We start from the raw sequence: 22,075 nt of genomic DNA, 5'->3' as shown, positions 1-22,075 counted from the left end.
GACCTCAGGAGAGCCCCGGGGGGCGGCTGAGGGGCGTTTTATGCATCCTGGGCCTGGGGGGGGGGCGGGGGACCCCCCCGGCGGGGGGGCTGCGGCCGGGGGTCCCGGGAGCCGCGAGCACCGGGGCACCGGCCGGCTCTGCCGCGGCTCGTGCCGGGGATCGGCGCCCGGATGGCGCTTTATTTTTGGTTATAACGGCCTCTCCGGCCCCGTGACGTCCCTCGGGGCAGGGGGGCCCCGGGGCCGGACCCCCCCACGGGGTCGGGAGCCCCTTCCCGTGGTGTCTCGCCCCCAAAACCATCCGGCTCCCGGCAACGTGCCGCTGGGAGCCCATCCCAGGGGAAGGGGCGCTGAGGACAGCTGTTGGATGCAGCAGATGACACCCCAACCCCCCCCCTCCTTCAGACCCCCCCACACACGGGGGGGTCACCGGGGGTCTCGCTGCCAGCGGGATGGAGGGCAAAGCTCCGGGGCGCCGCCGCGGGAACAGAAATGGCACCGGAGCACCGGGAGACCCTGGGAATGGCCGAGGGAGCGACTCGTCCGCCACGGCTTCGGGGGGCAGAGGGGGGGTCAGGGGGGTCTGGCGCCCCCCCAGCCGGTGGGCAGCGCGCGGGCACGAGGGCTGCAGCGGCGCGGGCGGGAGACACCAGCCTGTGCCGAGGAAGAGGAGGAGGAAGAGGAGATCCGGAGAGCAGAACGGAGCCGTCGCGCGGCCGCTCGCCACCCTCCCGGCTCACGTCCTTCATTTCCTTCATTTAAGTGGAGCCATGCGGCCCCCCCTGCCCCCCCCCCCCCCGCGCGGGGCCGGGGCATGGGGGGGCTTCAAGCACCGGTTTCACCGAAACGCGGTGGCACCGGTGGCACCGGCCCCGCGGGGAGGGGGTCCCCGCTTTGCGCCCCGTGTATTTCAACTCGTTAAAGCTCGGGGTGCAGCGGCCCCCGCCGCGGGGGGGGGGGTCCGGGGGGGGTCCCGGGGGGGTTTAGCACCTAATCTGAGGTTCGCGTCGCCCGGGGTCGGGCAGTGCCAGGCTCGCACCAAGGAACGGGCTCGGAGCTCTGGGCTGCGCCGGAGAAGCCGACCGGGACTGGGGTGGGAGAGAGGGGAGAACCAGTCTCAGGAATTCCGGTGAGACTTTGGGGGTGGGAGGAGGGAAAACCCCAAAAAAAAGTTATAAAAAGAGCAACTGAGCAGCTTAATAAATAACGGAGGGGGGGGGGGGGGGGGGGGGGGGGGGAAGCACAAAAAGTGTGTTAATATTTAAATAACTCCATTTATAAAAAGGCAAATTGTTAAGAGCCCCCCCTCATCAGGGGGGGTCGTTTTTTGTATATTTTTTTTTTTTTCTAGTTATCGATTTTTTTTTTTTTTTTTAAATATTTCCGTAGCCAAAGTCAGTGCAAAGGAGTATAAAAGAAAAACCAACAGTTCATGCCCGAAGGGTGGGGGGGCCCAGAGGAGACAGAGGGTGAGCTGGGGGGGGGGGGGGGGTTTGAGGGGAGCAGGGATCGGGGTCGGGGGGGTGGGGGGGGGTTCAGCCGACTTTGTGCTCGCCCCGCACGATGTGGGAGGAGAACTCGTACCGGTCCTGGCTGTGGTGGCCGCAGATGTTGCACTCGAAAGGGTCTCTGAAGCCGTGGCAGCCCATGTGGATGGTGAACATGACGTGGTCCAGGAAGAGCACCCGGCAGTGCTCGCACTTGAACGCCCGGATCTGCTCCCCGTCCTCGTTCACCACCCGTAGGGCGTCTTTGGCGGAGCTGGGCGTGGAGCGGGCGGCCGGCGGCACCTCCGGCACTTTGGGGTCCTCTTTGGCGTAAGCCGGGCTCTGGCGGCTGCCGGCGCAGTTCCCCACCGGCAGCTGCGAGCTCCGCTCCTCGTGGTTGCTCTCGGTGTCCGTGGAGTCCTGGCAGCCGTTGGTGGGGGATGCGCCCGGTTCCCGGCCCCGGTACACCACCTGCACCCCGTCCGGCACGTCCTCGTGCCCCTCGGCGGCTTCCCGGCTCCCCGGCATCTCCAGCCGCCCCGGCAGGGGCTGGATCTGGGTGTAGACGGAGCTGATGACGGGGGTGACTTCCGAGATGCAGTTTGTGGGGGGGAGCCGGAGGGGGCGCAGGTGCTCGCCCCCCATCAGGGACAGGGAGCCGCCGTAGGAGGGGTCGAGGGGGTGGTGGGCCGAGACCATCTCCACGTCCTTCTCGAAGCCGGAGTTGACGTCGAAGGGGAGGTCGGAGAGGGTGAACCGCATCTGCTTCTCCCCTGCCGGGAAGGAGAGTGGCGTCGGAACGGGCCGGCTCGGTTTCGGGGTGCAGCCCCGTCCCGTCTCCCCCACACCGAGTCCTCTCCCGCCCCAGCGCCGCGCGCGGACCTGACCCGTGCCGGGATGGCGGGGATGAAAGGCGCTATGCGAACACCGGCCACGTGCCCAAGTGCAGAGTCTCATCTCCCGGGGGGGCCCAGCCCCATGCCAGCGACCGGGGGGTGCCCCTCTCCCTCCTCTCTCCTGTCTGCCCGGGAAGCACCGGGGAGGGGGGAAAAATTCCCCTTACCCACGAATTTCTGAGGTGTCGATCGCTTCCGTTTGGTGAGGCTGTTGGCCAGCCGGTCAATAAACGTCGGCCGGTCGGACGAGGGGTGAAGCAGAGAGTCCGGCACTATCTCCAGGTCCCGCATCTCGTCACCTGGCAAGACAAGGGAAACGCGGTTCAGCCGGCGACGACCGCGGCACGGGGCGAGCGGGACGGGCACGCTGCCACCCGGGCCGGCGACTCCGCAGCCGGCGCTCGAGGCACGGCGCTCCTGCCCTCTGCCAGCTGGGACGGACCGACGGAAAGGCTGCCGGGCTGCCTGCTCCAGGCCCAGAGCTTACCCCGTCGGTGAATCGGTCGCGGGGGAGCGCCGGCAGCCGGTCCGCCTCCCTTCTTCATCGAGCTGGGCCCGCTCCTGCCGCTTTGGGGAAGAGGAGCCGGCTTCAACGGATCGAAGTGCCCTCGTTTTTCTTGCCGGCTCTCAACCCCGTCCCGGAGAGACCTGCCCCGCGGCGCTGCTGGCGGGGGCAGCTCCGCCGTTCCCGTGCCCCGCAGGTTACGGATCATCCGGTTAAAATGTCCACGCAGCCTTAACCGGTGAGCCTCGCCGTAAGCGCCGGCGGCTCTAGAGGGACCGGGCCCGGCTCCAAACGGGTGAGGAGCCAGGAAGGCTCCGGCTTCGGTTCTTTGCCGGCGCAGCAAAGCTGGGGGGTCTGTCTGCAGGCTCCGAGGAGGGGCCGGAAGGTGCTTCCGAGCCCGGCGGTGCCCGTTTCAGCCCCCTGCCCGCAGGGGTAAGCCCCCCGTCGCGGTGCCGTAGCTGAGCTCGGTTATTTACGGAAAACGCTCTCGGTAGTCCCTGCGCTAGAAACACGGGCCGAGGGTGCGTTTCAATTCGGGGGCTTCAGAACGCGGCCGGTGGCGCGGGCAGGAACCGGGGAGGTGACGCTTTGCACTTGCCGAGGTTGGCGGCATTAACCAACGCGCGCGCATAGCACCTTTCATCCCGCGATTGCCGGGGCACGGATCGCTCCGGGGCACGGATCGCCCCGGGGCACAGGCTCTGCCCCCGGCAGCACCCCCTCTTCTCAGGGGAATGACGCCCCCGAAGCTCAACGCCATCAGCCAGAGACAGGGCTGGAAAGCGAACCCGCGCCGCCGCTGCCCACCCCGCTGGCACCCCCCCGTGCCCCCGGAGCCAGCGGAGCTCCGGAGCCCCGCGCCGGCACTGACCTTGCTGGCCGGCCAGCGACTGCGGTTCAGTGTTCAGACTCTGCAGGTAGTTGTGGCACCGCTCCTTGTGCTCCTCCAACGTGCTCTGCTGCTTGTAGCTCCGGCCGCAGTAGTTGCACTTGTAGGGTTTGCCGACGGTGGGGGAGGAGACTGCAAAAGACGCAGAGCAGCGCCCGGCCGTGAGCACCGGCACGGTGCCCTCGCCAAAACGCCCGGGAAAGGGCCGGACGTGAGTCAACGGGAGGGAGAAATCGGCTGATGGGGAGCGTCATGGTGAGGCAGCGCCCCGCGCCGCTGGCCCACCGCACCGTCCAGCCGTGCCGTGGAGAAAGGGGCTCCGCGGCACGGCTCGGAGCTTCTGCCTCAGCCTTCCTCCTCATCACCATCTACCCCAGACACAGCCACTGCGTGCGCCCCGATGACCGGCCTCCTCCAACGCCTGCCAGAGCCGCAGGAGAAGGGCTGGATGCTCCTGGGCTGATGGGGGGCTATGAAAATAAATCATAATTTGGCCAAATATCTAAAGCAAAACGCCTCAGACCTGGCTGCTACCAACACTCCGCTCCCAAGACGTCGGCGATACGGGCTCCTGGCAGCTGCCTGGCCACGTTCCACACCTCCGGGTAAACCCTGTGCCGGAAGCCCCGACGGCAAAGGCAATTTTAAGGAGGGCAGCTGGATTCCCCCCGACTTTTGAGCCGTTTCTAAGCGTTTCTTCACTCTCCATTCACCACAACGCGCTCGGTGCATCAGCCAGCGCCCCGGCTGCTGCGCGGCGCAAGGGCGCACGCACCCCCCCGGCGAGGTTCCTGGTAAGACCCTCACCAGGCACATCTTTATTCTCACCTCTCCCAGTTTTCTCACTTCAGATTGAAAATCACCGGAGCCACCCAGGGTCGGCGCTCAGCCTCGTGTGGACCACCGGACCAAGGAGAGCGGCCGCCGCGTGCCGCGGGGCCGGCGGTGCTCCTGGCCGCGTCACTGTCTGCACGTTTTCACCGGCAGCCTACTTACAGCGAAAACCCGTGGCCCCTCCCGAGGGGAGATGGTATCTCGGAACCCCGTCGCAGTTTCCATCGCGCCGCGAGGCCGCCGCCTGCACCGGGGAAATGCAAACGCTGACACCGGGGGCTTGTGCCGCTCGCCGGGCAATTTGGTATAACCACGGCGGTACCTGGGCAGAGCAGCCGACGGCCTTCGGGCGCGGGGGAAAGGGCAAGGGGGTCCCCAGCCCGTTAAATAGTCTGGGAGGGGGATGAAGGGATCCAGGATCCGAGGGATGGATCGTGCCCAGACGCGAGAAGGTGCTAATGGGACAGAATGGCGAGGGCAGGGAGCCGGGCGGTGGGCTCTCCAGCCCCCTGCACCCACCCCTGGCACTCAACTGGCACGGACAGCGCAGCCCCACGCGCTCCCACCTGGGAGCTCACCTCCCAAAAAACATCAGGACACGGAACCGCGGAGCCGTGCCGCACTAGGGAGGGGGCCGTGGTCCACCAGGGACCGTGGCATCGGAGAAAAGCCCAGGAGCCGCTGTGCCCTTCCCCTCCGACGCTGCCCTGCGGAGCGGGGGCGCTGGATTTAGTAGTAGGGCAGTGCCCCAACATCGATGGCGCTTGCTGGAAGCCAGAGCCCACCACCCACCACCCACCACCCACCACCCACCGCCCCCTGCGCGGGAGGAGCTAGCGGGGCCGGCGGCCAGCCCCACAGCAGCTGCCCATGCCACGCTCGCCCCGTCCGGCCGCGGCACGAGGCTCAGGGAGGAGCGTGCCACCTGCGAGACCCGCCTGGACCAGGCTCCGTCTGTTCCCGCCAGATTTACGGGGTTGTTTTGGGGTTTTTTGCAGCTTGTGGTTTAACCTTTAACTGCTTTTTAAAAAAACCCCCCACGTTTTCGGGCTGTGGGTGAATTCTCATTTACCCCCCGCCCCGGTGTGTCACCCGGATTCACGCGAAGTGTTTTGCACGGCAGCCGGGACGTGGGGCTGGCACCTCCTCTCGCCGCGGCTCGTACCGGATCCTGCCCAAACGCCGCCGTGGCGGCCCTGAAAAGTGGCGGTCAACGAGGAGACGGGCTGTGTCCACGGGCACCGTCCCCCTGCCCGCTGCCAGCCCAGCCACAGGCAGAGCCGGGAGCCCAGGGGCCGCCGTGGATGTCACCACCGAAGCTCCGGGTTGGAAATCAATCCGGAGAAGCCGATGCCAAGTGCGGATCCCTCCTCCCGGCCCTCCCCAGGCAGCAGCGTTGGCGCAGAGCAGCTGAATATTGGTTTTCTCCGGTCCCAAGGGAGGCGAGGGAGCCACCGGCCTCCGCGGCCGAACACGGAAACGCGCGTCAGGAATTCGCTCCTCAAATCCAGCAATTTAGATGTGAGAGCCTCGACTCCAAATTCCATTACATCCCATTAAACTCCAGCTTTCCGAGCGAAGGGCTCCCCGAACGGCCGGGGTTTGTCACTCCTGAACGAAACAACCACCCAGACCCCTGCACGTGTTTGTGCTTCACAAAGCTTCCCTGACGGCCGCGCTGGGATCGGGGCTGGCTTTCCAAGCTGGGAAGCTCCGCATGGATACCCTGAAGTTATTTCCTCAGGATCCAGCCTTCCCCTTCCCCGCCTCAGCCCGCGTTTCGGGGCTCTGGGGACAGGCAGCTGCCTGCAACAGCAGGACACGGAGGAGCCCGGGACCCGACCGCACCGGACGGCTCCCTGGGGACACGGGGATGGAGCTGCCCTCCTGCCCACACACCCTGGCAGCAAAGGTCTTGCTCCCAGCGCCAAGGCTCCCTCATGGCTCTGCCCACGCCGCAGCCGTGCCCTGCCAGGGCGGCTTCCCCGCGCAGAGGGGCAGCTCTGGCTCCGGGACGGGGTTTTACGGCGGCTGCAGGAGGAGGAGGGAGGATCAGTCCTTTCCCTTTACTCCAGACCCTGTTCTTCAAAAACACCATCACCCACCCAGCGCCACGCGCTCGTGTCTCGGGTGGGCTCTGCCCACCTGCCACCCAGCGCGAGCGAGACGCTTCCGCCGGGTAACGAGGTCTGTTTGGGATCCCACGTAACACCCAAAACGCCATCGAGGGCGACGCTCTCCGCGCCGCCGGGCCCCGCGGAAGTTTCTCCTGACCAAGCACGACAAACGGAAAGGCTCCCTCCCAACACCAGCTCCAGGTTCGATTATTTTCCGGGCTGCGGAGCGGCGAGGACTGGAAGGGAGGGAGGTCCCGGGGGGGCCGGTGGCTCGTCCCAGCTGTCCCGGGTGTGGGCTGCAGCTTCTGATCTATTTCAGAGCAACGCAGCGTGTTTGATCTGGATTTTAATACCTCGCTTTTTCGGACAGCGCATCTTCCGAGATGAAAGCCGAGCATCCCTCACGGGGACGCCGTGGAACGCGCAGCCTCTAGTTAAGGAAGAGGGAGGGCGAGCCGGGTCCCGCCGCCTCCCGCCCCGGCAGGGCAACCGCGAGACTTTTGCCTGTGAAATCCACATTAAACGAAGGTTTTCCCAGTAATTAGCTCCCAATAAAGACTAATTTTCGTTTGATATGCTGCGAGGGCTTGTCCCATTTCTGTGTCTCTTGATTGAAGGACTCAAGGAGACCCTTTCCGTGCCTGGCAGCGGGGAGTCGTTGGCACAGCTCTGCCAAGGACCCACCTCGGCGAGGGTGGACGTGGTGGAGAGGAAGAGCCCAAGACGGGGATTTTGACCCACAAGAGGAGACACGACCCAGGAGCCCAGAAACGATCCCACATCTCTGGGCTGGATGGTTCGGGGGGCCCCAGAGCACACTCATCAGGAGAAAGCCCCGGCGGGCGCGCGGCAGGGTCTCACCACCACGGGAGCTGCTGCCACGAGGCCACGTGCAGCACGTGCCCCCAGTTTTGGGTCCGCACATCCGCCCGCACGAATCTCGCTGCCAGCGAGCCGGGCTTCCCGGAACAGGGCTCCGACATGGAACGCCCCGAAACCCCACGACGCCAACACGGAGGGAACAGGGAGGGTTTAAACCACGCGAAGAACAGAGACTCTCGCAAAGGGACTCTGCTCCAGACACACCACGAGATTTTTTTCAAAAATCCAGGAGCCATCCAGCTTCAGAGCACCCCTCCCCTGCCAAAAACCCGTGTGCTGGCGGTCTCCGGGCAGGGGCTCGTCAGTGGCACCCTGGCAGGGCGCGGGGCAGGATGGATGCCAAAGCCTCCGCTCCGCCGCACGGTAACTCCTCCCCGAGTCGATGCAGCGCTGCCCAAGATGGAGAGCGCGGCTCGGAGCGGCGGCTCGGAAGACGGATGATGCTGATGGCTCCAGACGGAAGGACTCGTTGGGAGAGCTGAAGGCCTCGAGGTGGAGCAGCTGCGGCTCAGCGGGTCGGAGCGGCCGCTGCGGTGACTCGGTGCTCCGCGGGGGAGCCGGGCTGTCGCCGGAGCCCGGCGTTCCTCACCCTCCGAGCGGGGCGGGAGGAGATGCACGCGCTCTTTGCTCTCTAGAGTCAACGACACGAGGGGTTTTGCCTGCAATTGCCACCTTCTCGATTTTCTCCCCCCCTCTTTGAGATAAGGAAGGAATGTGGAGAAATAATTTCTTTGGCACTTCTGCCCGACAACTGGCAAAGCCCGAGGCCGCTCGCCTCACCTCCTTCCTGACCACCTCGGGCTCAGAAACGCCTCTCGCTGCCATGTTCTGGCCAGGCTGGAGAACCAGACAGGAGACCGGAAAAGTTTTACGCTGAGAAGCACCTTGTCCCTTGGCAGCGGGGATGTCCAGAGGCGGAATACAAGGGATAAGAAGCTCCTGCAAACCCTCAAACCTCCTCCCGTGCAGACCCCAGGCAAGAACTGACATTCCCGTTCCAGGCTTGGCACCCTGCTCTGGGGGGGTCAAACCACCCGCATTCCCCTCCGGCACCTCCCAGAAAATCTCAGATGTGTGTGCAGGAAAGAGATGACCAACTTCCAAAAGAAAGAGCAAAGTGGGAAGATTCGTCCACAGCAAGACACGAGCTTGAACCGGAGGGTCGCACCCTCCCGCTGAGACGGGCACACAAAGAACGTCGGGATTCCGGGGCCGGGCTGCCGGGGGGAGCGGAGTTTTGGGCTCCCGGGCCAGGCTGTGCCGAGAAGAGGCTCTTCGGGGACGTGCTGCTTCCTCCGAGGCAGCACACGACGCTCGTTTCCACGCAGCGCCCGAAAGGGCAGAGCCGCAGGTGTTCACGGCCACCTGCGCCAGCTTTCAAAGCCGCCGCGGCACCGCAGAGACGCCGCTACGCAAATCGAGGGAAACCAGTGCCAAACTGGGGGGCCGGCGGGCACGCTTCACTCCCACCCGTGGCCCCCGCCAGCCTGTTACATCACGGAACCGGAGGGTGAAACCACATCTCAAATGTCACGCTTGAAAAAGGACAATGTCAAACACAAACCAACCCCCTCGGCGCTTGTTTTCCCCGGGGCGCGGCGCACCCAAGGGTGGGACCTATCCCGACTCCATAAAATCTATTAAACATTGATCTTTATAGGAAAGAGATGCAATAACCCCCAGGAAGGACCGGAATGAAGCGGTCAGCGGAGTTCCCAGACCATTAACCAGACACCGACACCACCTTCCCCGGGCACAGGCTCTGCCCTCGGCAGCTCGGTGCTGCACCGCGGCCGCAGCGAGCCGGGAGCCGTCTGGCCGCTGTCGGCCGCGAGCTCGAGGCTGGCGTTTTCGGATCCCTGGTTTTGTGCCATCACCCCCCTGCCTAAACCCCCCCTCCCGGCCCGAGTCACCCACCGGAGTGCGTTCGCAGGTGGCCGGTGAGCGCGTCCCTCCGGCGGCACGCGTAGTTGCAGAAGGGGCATTTGAAGGGCTTCTCGCCGGAGTGCAGCTTGATGTGACGCAGGAGGTTTCCCTTCTGGGTGAAGGAGGCTCCGCACTGGTTGCAGTGGAACGGTCTTTCTCCTGCAAAACCAGAGCAGTGGGTGAAACTTCCCATTAAAAGCGTTTTCCAAGTCTGCAGACGAGCAGCTCTGGAATCACCAGCCCGGAGATCGGAAGCGTTCACGTGTTCGGCAGCGCTGGGCACGTTTGAGAGGGAAAGCCCGTGGTTAATGACCAAACGTAGTGTGACCACCAACCTGGGGAGTGACAGACCTGCCGCCGGAGGTCGGGCAGTGACGAGGAAAGACCAGCCATGTGCGTTTTCCTGGACTTTCCCTCACTACCATCTCTGGCCACCATCACCAGGGTCAGCATGGCCAGGCTGGACGAGGCTTTGGGCAACCTGGTGTAGTGGAGGGTGTCCCAGCCCACGGCAGGGGGGTTGGAACTGGATGATCTTTGAGGTCCCTTCCAACCCAAACCATTCCATGATTCTATGATTCAACATCTTGGCCCTGACACCCATCTCCCGTGGCGTCTGTGTCCACCAGCCAACACACGCTTGTCACCCGGCTTCAGAAACGCGCTTCCCCCCAGCCCGTCCTGCCCCGGCGGCGCCGCCGGCCTCGGGGCGGCCGCTCACCGGTGTGGCTGCGCTTGTGCACCATGAGCACGTTGGGGCCGATGCACACCATGCCGCAGATGTCGCATTTCAGTTTGCCGTTGGGCAGCCGGATACCGCCGGGGGAGTGCGGCTCCTGGCCCGTCCCGTCGCAGTAGCCCAGGGGCTCCGAGAGCGAGTCCTCCACGATCACGCTGTCCTCCTTCTCCAGCATCCGGTCGTCCTGTGACAGCAGCCGGCTGGCTTCCTCATCGCTGTACATCTCCACCTTGATGGAGTTTGCTACGAGGAGGCAGAAGGGATAAAACAGTCAGTGGAGGAAAAATACTCCTAAGTTAAAGGAATTACCCCGAACGGAATCACCGCGACGGGTTAAACGCTTTGTTTGCAATAAACACGCGTCTCCTCGTGGTGTTGGCTGCTCCCAAACCAACATCAAACACACAGGAGGCCACGGGCCGGCCGGTTTGTTTGCACGCCCCGAAGATCGCGGCTCCGCATCCCTAAGGCGGCCGACTGAAGGGAAGGACGTTTAGTTCCCCGGATCCCAAAGGCAGAGGAGGGAAAGAAAAACCACGGGCGCTCCTGAAGCGCCGCAGAGGAAGCGGCGGCACCAAGTTGTGACTCTGAACCAGTGAAGGCTCAAAACCTGCTGCCAAAGAGCCTCACACGAGCCTCCCGAGCCGTCGGGAAATCTCGGCTCGCTGGAGAAGACGCGGCTTCGCTCCAAGTTTTCATCTTTGCTACCAGACCGGGGACCCGGCGACTACCTGAAGGCAGAAAAAAGAAACCGAAGAGGACGGTGCTGCCGGAAAACCCCCCGCCTGCCCCAGGGACGCCGATGGCTGCCTCGCCGGCAGCTCTGCCTCTTCCCCTTCCCTCAACCGCCGGAATCTCGGCAAACGCAGGGAGGGGGTGAAGGCACAGACACCCGTGGGGCAGCGTTTGGGCACTGGAAATCCCAAGAAAGCTCATGTGAAACTGGGGAAGTGGATGCAAGAAGTGCCAGGGACCAGTGAACGGTCCCACTGCCAAGGGCCGGTGATTGCCGGCAGCAGCCGCCCCGCGGCGTTCCGGGCCCGGACAGGAGCAGAGAGAGGGCAGGAGCCGGAGGAACCGTGCTCCAGGAGCCCACCAAAGCTGGGCGACAGAGGGGCGCGGGGCCAGGGCAGCCGGCGGGTCTCCTCACCGCGGGGTGGGCACTGCGCCGCAGCAAAGCCCCCCGGGTTTCCCTCCCCGCTGCCACCTTTCCTCCTTGCCGCGGCACCAGGAGCGGAGGCTGGCGAGGGGATGCGCCAGCCCTGACCTACATTCCCGCTGCTCTAATGATCTGTGGAATGCCACAAATCAAACACTCGCCGAGACGACGGCGACCGCTCCGCTCCCTCCGCTGCCAGCGGGCTGCAGCCCTGCGGGGACTGGGAGAGCTGGGAGAGGGAAGGACAGGGGAAACCTCTCCCTCTCCTCCCTCCGCTACCTCCCGAGGAATTTGTCCGCCCAGATCCTGCACGCTTCCTCCCTCCGCCAAGTGTCCGAGCGGTTGTCCCACCTCGCGGTGCCAGCTGTACCCTCTGCTCGAGGGAGAGCCGCTGCCGGGACACCCTCAGCCAGTCTCTAAATGATCAAACTGGAAAGTTTCCTCCCACTTTAAGCCATCGCCAGCAGCCCGGAGCGAGAGGGAATTCCCCAGGGAGGCTCCCGGCACTCTCCGGCTGGGGACGGCCGCTCCTCGGCCGGCTGATCGCACCCGCTACCTGCTCCCGTGGCGCTGGCCCTGGCAGGCCGCAGGGAAGATGATGATGGAATGAAGCCGAATCCATCTCACCCCCATGGCCACGCACCGAGCCCGCGGGCTGAAACAAAATATTTCCAGAATCCCTTTAAATATCACATTCTTGTTTCTTCCATGTGAAGCAGGAGGCTCTTCCCAATCCCTTAAGAGGAGAACTGTGGGCACTGGAGGGAACTGAACTTTATATACACAAAGGAGACTCCGCTGCTGCCCGGAGGGTGGGAGATCCGCGGAGTCCCAGCTGCCTGGTGGAGACAGGCGTGAGAACGGAGCAGAAATCCCAGCAGCTCCCAGCTCTGGTGCTGGCTCGGCCCCTGGGGCTCGTTCAGCTCTTTGTGAGAGTGCGGATGCTCACCCACGGCCCGGGGATGCCCGCGGCACGCCGACGGGCACGGCGTGCCAGCTGAGGGGATCCGAGAAAATCTTGGTAACATCCCGGGTGCCAAACCATCCGGAGGTTTGACCTTTAAAGCCTGGGGGGGTTCTGACCAAACTCTCCCGCCGGCGGAGGCGGGGACGGTGCTTCCCGGTGGGCAAGCAGGAAGGTTTCGGGTCGCTTACCGGGCAAGGAGGACGCGCCAACACCGGAGAGCGGAGACGGCGGCAGCGAGATGGTCCCGGTCCTGGGGAGACCCACGCCTCCCGCTCCCCCTGGGAGGGCGGAACTGGCCTGGCTTCTCCAGGCCACGATGTCAAGGAGGATGGCTCCTCTTCCTCACCGCCTTCGGGGCGGCGGGAGGGCTCTGGCTCTTCCCCAGAGCAAGGTACGGCTTCGCGAGCGGGGATTAACGCGGAGCAGCAGCATGGAAGTGATTCACCCGAGACTGCGTGAGGTTTATTGCCGGGTGAAGAGCCCAGGAATTCTGGCTCTCACTCCCCTCCTTCCCTTCCTGGACGCTGGCGGCAGACAATGCCGCCGTCCTGGGGAGGCTCCGGGCAACGCGAGCCGCGCACACACCCGGCCCTGGCAATCGCGGCCGCTTCCAGCCCATCTGCAGAGCCGCTGGCCACAGCCACCGCCGCGGCCCGGGAGGAGACTCCGCGGCTGGAGCGCGCTCGCGGGGGGAGCGGAGCTTTATTTACGCGTCGGCCGGTGCCACCGCGCTGCCCTGGGAGCGCCCAGGCGACCCGGCGCAGACACCTCCGTGCACAGACGCCGGGTGAAACGCTCCTCTCTCGGCGGCGGGCGCTGCCGGGATGAGCCGACGTTCGCTGCACTTTGATTTTTCTGGTTGTTGGTGGTTTTGTGTTGGGTTTGTTGGGTTTTTTCCCCCCTCTCCCATTCCCTTGGGGACTTATTTTTTTTCCTGGGCGTAGAAGGGAGGCCAACTATTGTTCTGCAATTCTCCTTTCAGAACCAACGCAGAGCCCGGTCTTGCTGGAGAGGAGCCTCCGCTGGCAGAGCAGGTTATATAATATCCGTGCTCCTCCGGGGCACGACGTTTGCCGGATGAACCAGCTGCGAAGTCAAGTCGGATCAGAGGCAATGCCATCACCGGCGTCCCGCTGCTGAGGGGAAGGGATCGGGATTGTCCTCGCAGTCAGGCCACGTGCTCCGCTCCTTTCGCTTCCGATCAAGCGAAAAGGCTGTGTCCTGGGCGGAAAAGCCGAGATTTCGGTCCTTCGCGGAGCTTCCCGGCGTTTTTACGGGGCAAACGTTAAAATGAACAGCAGGTAACAACAGGGAAAAACGGCATCATGGCGTCACCGCTTCCGGAAACGGAACGTTTTGGGTTTATTTTACCCTGGTTCAGAAAGAGCGACCTTCAAACGCCAGGACTAGGCGGAGGTGTCCCAACGCCAGACTGCTGGAAGCCCACGCGGATAAATTAGGGAGTTTCTCTGCTACGGAAACGCCGTGGGCGACGGCAGCTGGAGGGTGGGAGAGAGGGGAGATCAGAGCGGCGCCGGTGCTTTCGGTGCCGGTTGAGTCAATCCGGTAGAGACGGCCCAACCGTCGGCTCTCGAACACCCAGAGCGCAATTCCGAGCGGGACTTGCCGACGTATCTTGTGCCAGCGCTCCGTCTTCTCGTGCGTTAACGCAACTCGGCGGCACGTACGGCCCATGGAAACCGAGAACGCCGTGACGTCAACAGCGGCGTTGCAAGTTCAGCCTGTGCCAGCCGTGCCAGCGCTCTGCTGATGGCACTCGGCGGGGCGAGAGCGCGTGGAGGCAGAGGCACGACCTGGCACGTGCCCGCTGTGCCCCGCAGTGCCACGGCGAGGGGACAGGGGCGGGAGCGGAGCTTCCCAGGACACAACGCTGCCTCCCCCTTCTCCCGCTCATCTCTTGTCAGGGGGAGCCGGCAAAGCAGGTGCCCGAAGAGAGCGGCACAGACTGGGCACAGGCGGGCACCGGCGGTGTGTTCCATCACCCTGTGGCACTCCGGTGTATCCGAACGTGCCCGGGGGCTCTCCGAACCTCCCGCAGCTGTGCGAGTAACTTCCCAACAGACTCCTTCACGCAGAGGCCGAGTCCTGCTGCGGCGAGAAGCGCCACCGACTCGCACCGCCGCGCCGCTGACTCGCACCTGCCCCGGCTGCTACCCGGGAGGCCGCGGAGCCGCGTCGCGTTCCCCACGCAGCCATCCAGGCAGATCTAAAAATAAAACCTACTCCAGAGCAAGCCACGGCCCCGCGGCCCCTCCAGAGCTGCCACCATTCACCGCCCGGCACACGCGGCCGTGTGAAAGGCAAGGTGAAATTCCCAACCACGAGGAAAGCCCCGACGCCTCGGCAGCGGCACAGCCGGTTTGAAACGATGCCCAGGCTCCGTAACCGGGCAGCTGCTCCGCACGGAGACCAAAGCAGAGTTTTATCCTCTTTGGTCGGAAAACAAAGAGTCAGACTCGGAGAGAAACGCGTCCCAGCGGGAAGCCACGCGCCGGGCGCGGGGACAAGCAGGCAGAGCGCAGCACGGCGTACTCACCACTGAGCGAGCGGCTCGGGGAGGAGTGCTGGCTGTTGGGTGTGCTCACCGCCGGCCCCACGATCGCCGAGCCGAACTCCTTCTCCAGAGAGGAATCCCCACTACCTTCGGGAGGAGGGAAACACAAGTGGGTGATGCCCGAAGCTGGACTGGGGGGGCCTCCCACCCCGCCAAACCCTCTTCCCAGCACCTCTGCTGTGAAAGGGGCTGCTGCCAGGCCCTGCGGGGGGCTGGAGGACGCGGCTTTTGCCCCGACGGCACCGTCTGCCACGCGCACCAGCACGGTATCAGACAGGAGCTCGGTGTGTTCTGGACCACCGTCCTCCAGCCGTGACCTCCTCCGGCACAACGGCCCCGAGCCAGTGTCGTGCCGATGGCAGCAGCACGCTTCGTGCCCCTCGCCAGCTCGCAGCAAGGCTGCAGGAGGGGAGAGGGCTCTGCGGGAGCTCTGGCCGGCACCGCAGTGCCAAGGGTGCCAGCCCTGGGGGGAACCAGGCCACCCCCCCCCCCAAACAACCTGCCCTCGACCCGCCAGGCCGACCCCAGTGCTCTGCCCGGGTGAGTGGGTCCCTTCGCCAGGCACCGGGATCCCCCGTCCTGACGGTCCGTGCCAGAGTGATGATTCCCAAGCGGATACTCACATCCCTGGGGAGACGAGCCCACCCCGGGCAGACCCTCGCAGCCCCTGGAGACAGGCCCTTGCCCGCTCACGCTGGCAAGGAACTCAGCGACGCGGCTGCCTACCCGCTCACCTCCGGCCCAAGGTGTTTGCGCGGCACGACAGACTCATTTTTTCCCCCGTCGGGGGCTCGCAGGTTTCTGTTCCGGCGAGACCTGCCGGCTGCCAGCACACAGAAAACCCCCGGTGCCCTGCCAGCCTGCCCTGCCGCGCACCCGAGCGCCGGGGCGGCTGCTCCTCGGTGCTGCCGCGGGGACGGCGGAGTTTCATGATGGAAAGTGCAGAAGCTCCGTGAACGCCTTCGGCACAGCTGGGAATGTTATTTCTAAATAGTTGCATCTGGAGAAACTCTTGCCTCGCTGCTCCCCGAGCCCAGTTCATCCCATTGTCTGACGACTACTGGGACGCTGAGCTCATCAGCCTCGCCGAGCATGGGAATCGGTTACGGTCACGGCCCTCGGTGAGACAGCGTCTTCTAAACCGCCGCTCGGCTGAGCCCGAGCCGGGACACCCTGCAGCACCCTCCGTGTCCCCAGCCCCCCTGGCAGCATCCTACAGAGGTTTTCTCCCCTCCCGGGGGGGCAGTGGGAAGACTCGGAGGACCCTTCCCCTCTCCCCTCCCCGCGCTCCGGCGAGGCTGCCACGCTGCTGCCAGCGCCGCACGGCAGCAGAGGTTACCGAGGAGGCCGAGCGAGGAGCCCCGCGGAGGAAGGCACCCCGCTGCCCCAGGGAGCGCAGCCCCTGCGGGCACATCCTGGGGCCCAAAACCAAACGGCCGTTGCGCAGGGCAAGACCCTCTCAAAGGCTCTCGGCACATCCCGAGCGGCATCCTGAGCCCACCTTGCCCGTATTCGCCTCCACGGGCACCTTGGGGAGGGGGGGTCAGGCCTTTCCTCCCTTCCCCGCCTGCGTGGGGGGGGGGTCAGAGACCTCTAAACCAGCCCCCGGAGCCAGTCCCTCTGCCCAGCGCAGCCCCTGCACCCCTCCTCCTCCGCGCACGGAGCGCGAGAGGAGACGGCACCGAGTTATTTCAGGATCTTCCCCCCCCCCCCTCGCCCCCCCGCTCCCGTTTAACTCGCGTTATTCTACCTTGCTGGAGACACCCCGGAGCGTTATCACAGCCAACTCCTTGGAAACAGCGCTGGAGCCCAGGCTGCGTGTGCATGGCTGCGTCGCTGGCAGGGCGCGCGCAGCCACTCACCTTCCAGGAAGAGCAGATTCCTGGAAGCGAGGGAAACGACCGTCATTTTACAGTCAGGCGGCACGGCGAGCGGGAACGCGGGCTGCACCGCTCCCCGGCACGGGCACACGGAGCCACGCCGGGCGGGCCAGGGATGATGCTCTGAGGAGGGAGAGGAGGGAGCGGGCAGGGATGGGGGAGCGGGATGCTGCAGGGTCTCTGCTCTGCCGGCTGCCCAGGGGGCTCCAGGACCCGAAATGCCGGTGGGAAATAGAGAACGGCATCATCCCCAGCGTCAGCCCGCAGCCAGCGACGCTCATTTGGGCTCCGACCCTCCCGCACCAGTCAGGGATGAGGACACCGACACCTCGGTCCTCAGCTCCAGAGCAAAACCGTCTGGTGCCAGACTCCCCCAGCTCCCGGCGTGGCCGGACCCGGAGCGCGGCACAGCCAGGCACATGGAGCAGATGCCCAGCCCAGGAGAGAGGCGCTTCCCACCTGCCCAGCGCTCCGTGGACACAAGTGTATCCGTATCACGCGGCCAAATCCCACCGCCCCCACGCACGCGACCTTGGCCTCGCGCCAGGGCCGCAGGGCATTTTTTGGGCAGCGCTTCCAGGTGAGCTTACCTTGGCGTGCGGCTCCAGCCTGCACGGAAAGACCCTCCCGGCCCCTGGAACGAGACCAGGGCGCACTACGGAAGCACCCAGGCGATGCTGACGGCGGGAAGAACCTCGCTGCACTTTTACAACCCGTTCCCGGCTGCTGCCAGTCACTGACGTGTTGGAGACGGGTTAAAAACCCCGAACTGGGATTTAACTTCAACATTACGGAGAAAAAAAAAACCCTTGATTTCTCCTCAGTCCCTCCGAGCACGGAGGCAGGGCATGGCATCCCGTTTTCAGCTCAAAGCTCAGCTCCTCTGCCCGCCAGCTTCACCCTCCGGATCCCAAAGGATCCTTCTGATCCCAGAGAATCTCCCTGACGGGAAGCACCAAGGGAGAACAGAGCTGGCCCTCGGTGCCCAGCCCTCCTCGAAGCTGGGGTCAGGCCAGCGCCAACCTTCACGCTGCCAAGAGCCTCTGCTCCCCTGGCACGGACCTCAGCCAGGACCCCCCTCTGAATCACTCCCACACCGGTGGGGCTGACACTGGGATCCCTGGCAACAGCTCGGAGCCCTGGGAAGGTGGGCAGGCTGCCCACCACCGACAGAGAGAGTCCCACCCCTGGGAACAACCAGCGCCTGGTTTCGACGGTCTCTCGGCAATTTCCCTCTCCAGTAACTTTTCAGACCTGAGATTTCAGGAAATATTGGGTCACACTTCATGTGCTCTAAAAAAAAAAAAGCCAAAAAAGCCAAACGGAGAGCTGAACGGCACGCGACAGGCGGCACGGCTGTCTGTGGCCCAGTTATCCAAGGAGCCGAGCGCGTGTAACCCCGGCCCCGGTGCCCGGCACCAAATTCACGAGGAATCGGAGGTGCCCGGGCTGCCTGGGGGAGCAGAGCTGGGGGGGCAGCCTGAAAACATCCCCCGGCTTCCGTCGGCCCCGCCGCGCACACCCGCGGGCACACCCCGATGGGCACACCCATGGGCACACCCGCAGGCACACCCGTGGGCACACCCCGACGGGCACACCCCGACGGGCACACCCCGACGGGCACACTCCAACAGTGCTTGGCCATCCCAGGGGGAGGAGTGGAGCGAGGGAGGGCCGGATCCCGTGGGAAACCGCGGTGGGATGGGGACCGGATCCCACCGTGCCCACGCCGGGTGCCCACGCTCCGGGACGGGGTGGCTGATGCAGCTGCTCCAGTGCGGCCGGACCAAAGCCCTTCTCACCACCTGCGGCACGGCAATGCCACCCGGCAGGCGGGACCGACACAAGCGAGGAACAACAACCGGAATGTCCTTTTTTGGGATGAGGGGCTACTCGCAGCCCACCGGAGGAGCCGGCGCAGCACGGAGAGGGCTCCTGCCCACCTCCACCTCGCTCCTGCCCGCTCTGCTGCCACGACTGCCTCTACCAGAGCCATTCCAGCACTGACTTATTTTCCTGCCAAGAATTCCAAGGAGAAAAAGCATTTCACGCTCACGAGGAGTTTCCGGACCTTTGGCTACCTCGCTATTTGGGGAAACTTTTTCTTTTTTAAAGTTTGTTTCATCAAACACATTTCACAGAGAGGAGTTTCCAGAGCTCTGCTGTTTGTCCTCGTCCTTCCAGAGCCGCACGGCTCCGCGCCTGAAGCGCCCACTTAGCCTTGACCTTGACCCTGACCTTAACAACCAGCTGCCCAGACCCCGGCCAGGCAGACGTCTGCGCGGCACCGGCTCCGCTCCCCGAGCACCAGGAACCCCGAAAACGCGACGGCCCCGCAGACTCCTGGAATGTTGCTCTTCCCTTCTCCCATCCTCGAGCCGTCCCCTTCCCTCCGAACTCCAGGAGCTGCTTCAGCCTCAGCACTTCCAGCGCTGAAAGCTCGCGCGCATCCCGGGGGGATTCCGGCAGCACACACGGAATCACGGAATTCACACGACGGGCTTTTCAGATCTTCTTTCGGGGCTGCAGCACCTCCACGCTCCGGGGAAACACGGCCCCGCCGCAGGGCCCGTGGGGGAACAGAAAACAAAGCCACGGCTCTACGGGCGACACGGAGCTCCGAGCCCACACGTCCCAAACGCCGCCGGAGCCCCGGACCCAGCCGCCCCGGCACAGCGTGACCGGCCGGCTGCGGGGAGCGTTTTGTTTAACGGAGACGTCCTGGCAGCCGAATCCCGAGCAGCAAACCGCGGCGAGTGTCGACTCCGAGTGGGGATCCCCCGGGATCCGCGGAAATCTCCATGGAAAGGAGCACACAGCGACTCCGAGGATGAATTGGGCCACAATGGGCAGGGCACAAGGTGATTTACGGGAAGGGGCATCAGGTCAGGTCCTGCTCGCCAACACACCGAGTCCCGGTCGTTGGCACCGCCGTGGTCCCCTCGCCCTTCATGCCCATGGAGCTGCCCATCCCCGGTGCCCGCGGAGCTCGGGCAGGGATGCCCTCACGCGGGGCCGGGTGAGGCAATTGCCAGACTTTTGCCACTTCCACATCTACGCCAGGTCTAATCCCCTCTGCTCCCGAGCAAAGACCGACAAACGGAGCTGATTCCGCACCGCAAACCATCCCCCAGGGATAAGGGCAAATCCCACAAAACCAGCACAGCCCACACCGGCTGGGAGCCACGTTTCGGATAATCTAAACCCCCCCCAGTGCCACTGGGATCCCCTTTGGAGACGGTCACTGGGGCTGCGACCCCGCCGGCCACAGAGCGGTCCGGCATACCGGCAGCTTCCAGCACCCAGCTCCTGGCCAGCCCCACACCACGTCCCCCCGGACACTTCACGGCTTTCCGTCGGGAATTCAGCCTGGTCTAACCTTAACGCACACGGATAAACCACAGTGCCGGGTTGGCGAGGCGTGTGGCTGAGATCGCCCGCAGGGGGCTCAAACGTTGTGCTGCTTCCAGTCGAGGGGTCGGCATTCCGGAGGGTGGGATGAAACCGCCCGTTCCGTGGGCACGGGCAGAGCCCCGAAGGGACGACCAACCTCCCCGAGACCTTTCGGCACTGGGACCGCACGGAAACGCGTTTTCCTTTCAGCTGGAAGCAAGGCTTGGAATTCCACCTACCCTCCGGCAAAGACAGGAGCACACAAACTCCCACGGCTCCGCCGGGGCGCCGGATTTTACATCAGCTGTTCGTTACACCGAGGGCACTAACGCTGCTCAGGCACTCCGTGGAACGCGCCGACGTTCCCAACACCGCTCCGCAACGCTTCACCGGCACGGCCGCAGCAGCACGGCCTCGGGCGAAGCAACGGAGCGCGGGACGGCTTAGCCAGAGGGCGAGACCGAGCGCCCCGAAATGTGAGCGCCCCAGCACAGCTGGCGAGAAGCAAGGTCGGACCTACCAGAGATGTAAGATCGTCCGTTACAGTCTTCTATATCCATCTTTCCGGCGCGGTGCTGGAAGAGAAAGCAGAGCTCGGTCAAGCGGTGGCTCGAGACGCCGCTCGGACTCTCCTCCGGCAGCCGAACCGCCCCGCGGCTCCGCCAGGTTCCTCACCCCGAGCGCCATCGCCCCAGCGGGCTGCACCGATCCTCCCCCACCAAGCCGCGCTTTCCCGGCGCTCCTCCCGGAAAGCGAAGGCCGGCGGCGGAGCCGCGGTAAATACGGAGGTTTCACCCGCCATGTGCAGACCACCACCATCGCGGCGCTGCGGCGCGCGCGGGAAACGGCGTTACCGCTCCTAAAGCCAAACCCGGGACGGCCGGAGCGGGTGGAGGCGGGAGAAGAGCAGCTGCCACCTCCCCGGGATGGCCAAGAGCCGGAAAGTCGCCGGTCCCGACGGACAGGCGGCCCTGGCAGCGAGGTGTGCCAGCGACGGGCTTCTCCCGCTCCGGCGAGGGGCTGCTGCTGGACCCGACATGCTCCCTCCTGTGCCAAAGCACTCGGCTCCGTTTCCTCCGTGGGAAGAGCCGGGGTTTTGGGCGGCGGGACCGAACGCCGACGCAGCGCGTTCCTCCACGCCGAAACGGGAGGGAAATCTCCGTTTTTTGCCACGCGGCACCCCCGGAGATAACGGACATTTTATACACCCAAACGGCCTTTATTTGCCAATGACTCCGGCTGTTTAAAACACAAAACGATCCCAGTTTTGGGAACTGGAGTTGCGCTGCTCAGTGGGGTCGGAACCGGAGCGCCGGTGGCAGAGAACGGTTCGAAAAAGCGACGATTTGCCGGGACGGATCGCCTCCTCGCCACGGGACAGAGTCCCCGTGATTCACGGAATAAGCGTGCGAGCGGCGGCGCCGTTCGCTTCCCGCTCCGGTTCTCCAGCTGCCGGTGGGGCGTTCCGGGGAACTCAGCACCTCTTCCCGGCTGAACGGATCGGTCGGGATCGGTCGCTCCCCCTTTCAGAGCAGAACAGTTCCAGGGGCTCTGCGGGACACGGCACTGGCCCGGGTGCTTCCGTAACGCCGCGCTATTCCCAGCAGGAATTGGAATTTCAAGGAACCAGCTCCCTCGGACGAACACACAGCTCCGCGGTGAGACGGCGCGATTCGCCTCCGGCCGGAACACGGTTTCACTCCCAGAGTCCTTGGGATTTGGAAAAGCGCCGTGAAAAGGCTGCACGGCCGGACCGACAAACCCCGCGCCACGAAGCGGCTGCTCCAAGGACGTGGCTTCGGCTCCTGCCCGCTTAGTGCCGCCTC

At 64.8% G+C, this 22,075-nt stretch overlaps 1 protein-coding gene across 3 annotated transcripts; it reads right to left on the bottom strand.

Annotated features, from left to right (window-relative positions):
• Window positions 1-1,535: 1,535 nt before the first annotated feature.
• On the bottom strand, window positions 1,536-20,809 carry IKZF4 (IKAROS family zinc finger 4). 3 transcript variants are annotated; one of them, XM_086628532.1, is made up of 8 exons: window positions 20,770-20,809; window positions 16,727-16,858; window positions 14,959-15,063; window positions 10,258-10,518; window positions 9,528-9,695; window positions 3,760-3,909; window positions 2,551-2,682; window positions 1,536-2,260 (listed from the first exon to the last, which is right to left on the bottom strand). In XM_086628532.1, exons 1-8 carry the CDS (start codon window positions 20,807-20,809, stop codon window positions 1,536-1,538), a joined length of 1,713 nt encoding a protein of 570 aa, XP_086484658.1. The 3 variants fall into 3 exon arrangements, with proteins under 3 accessions (XP_086484658.1, XP_086484660.1, XP_086484659.1); XM_086628534.1 differs by lacking the exon at window positions 16,727-16,858; XM_086628533.1 differs by lacking the exon at window positions 20,770-20,809 and having other exon boundaries at window positions 16,839-16,884.
• Between the last annotated feature and the right edge of the window lie 1,266 nt (window positions 20,810-22,075).

Source organism: Tauraco erythrolophus, chromosome 31, assembly GCF_009769465.1.
Source record: "Tauraco erythrolophus isolate bTauEry1 chromosome 31, bTauEry1.pri, whole genome shotgun sequence".
Taxonomy (NCBI): domain Eukaryota; kingdom Metazoa; phylum Chordata; class Aves; order Musophagiformes; family Musophagidae; genus Tauraco; species Tauraco erythrolophus.
This window is presented reverse-complemented; position numbering and strand designations above follow the sequence as displayed.

Bases quoted from the DNA above. Each gene is read 5' to 3' on its own strand.
- IKZF4 (XM_086628532.1), bottom strand. From the start codon at position 20,809: ATGGATATAGAAGACTGTAACGGACGATCTTACATCTCTG. The intron at 9,696-10,257 runs GTGAGCGGCCGC...CTGGTTTTGCAG, and splicing joins GCACAAGCGCAGCCACACCG to GAGAAAGACCGTTCCACTGC. The intron at 2,683-3,759 runs GTCAGTGCCGGC...TTGTCTTGCCAG, and splicing joins GTCGCTGGCCGGCCAGCAAG to GTGACGAGATGCGGGACCTG.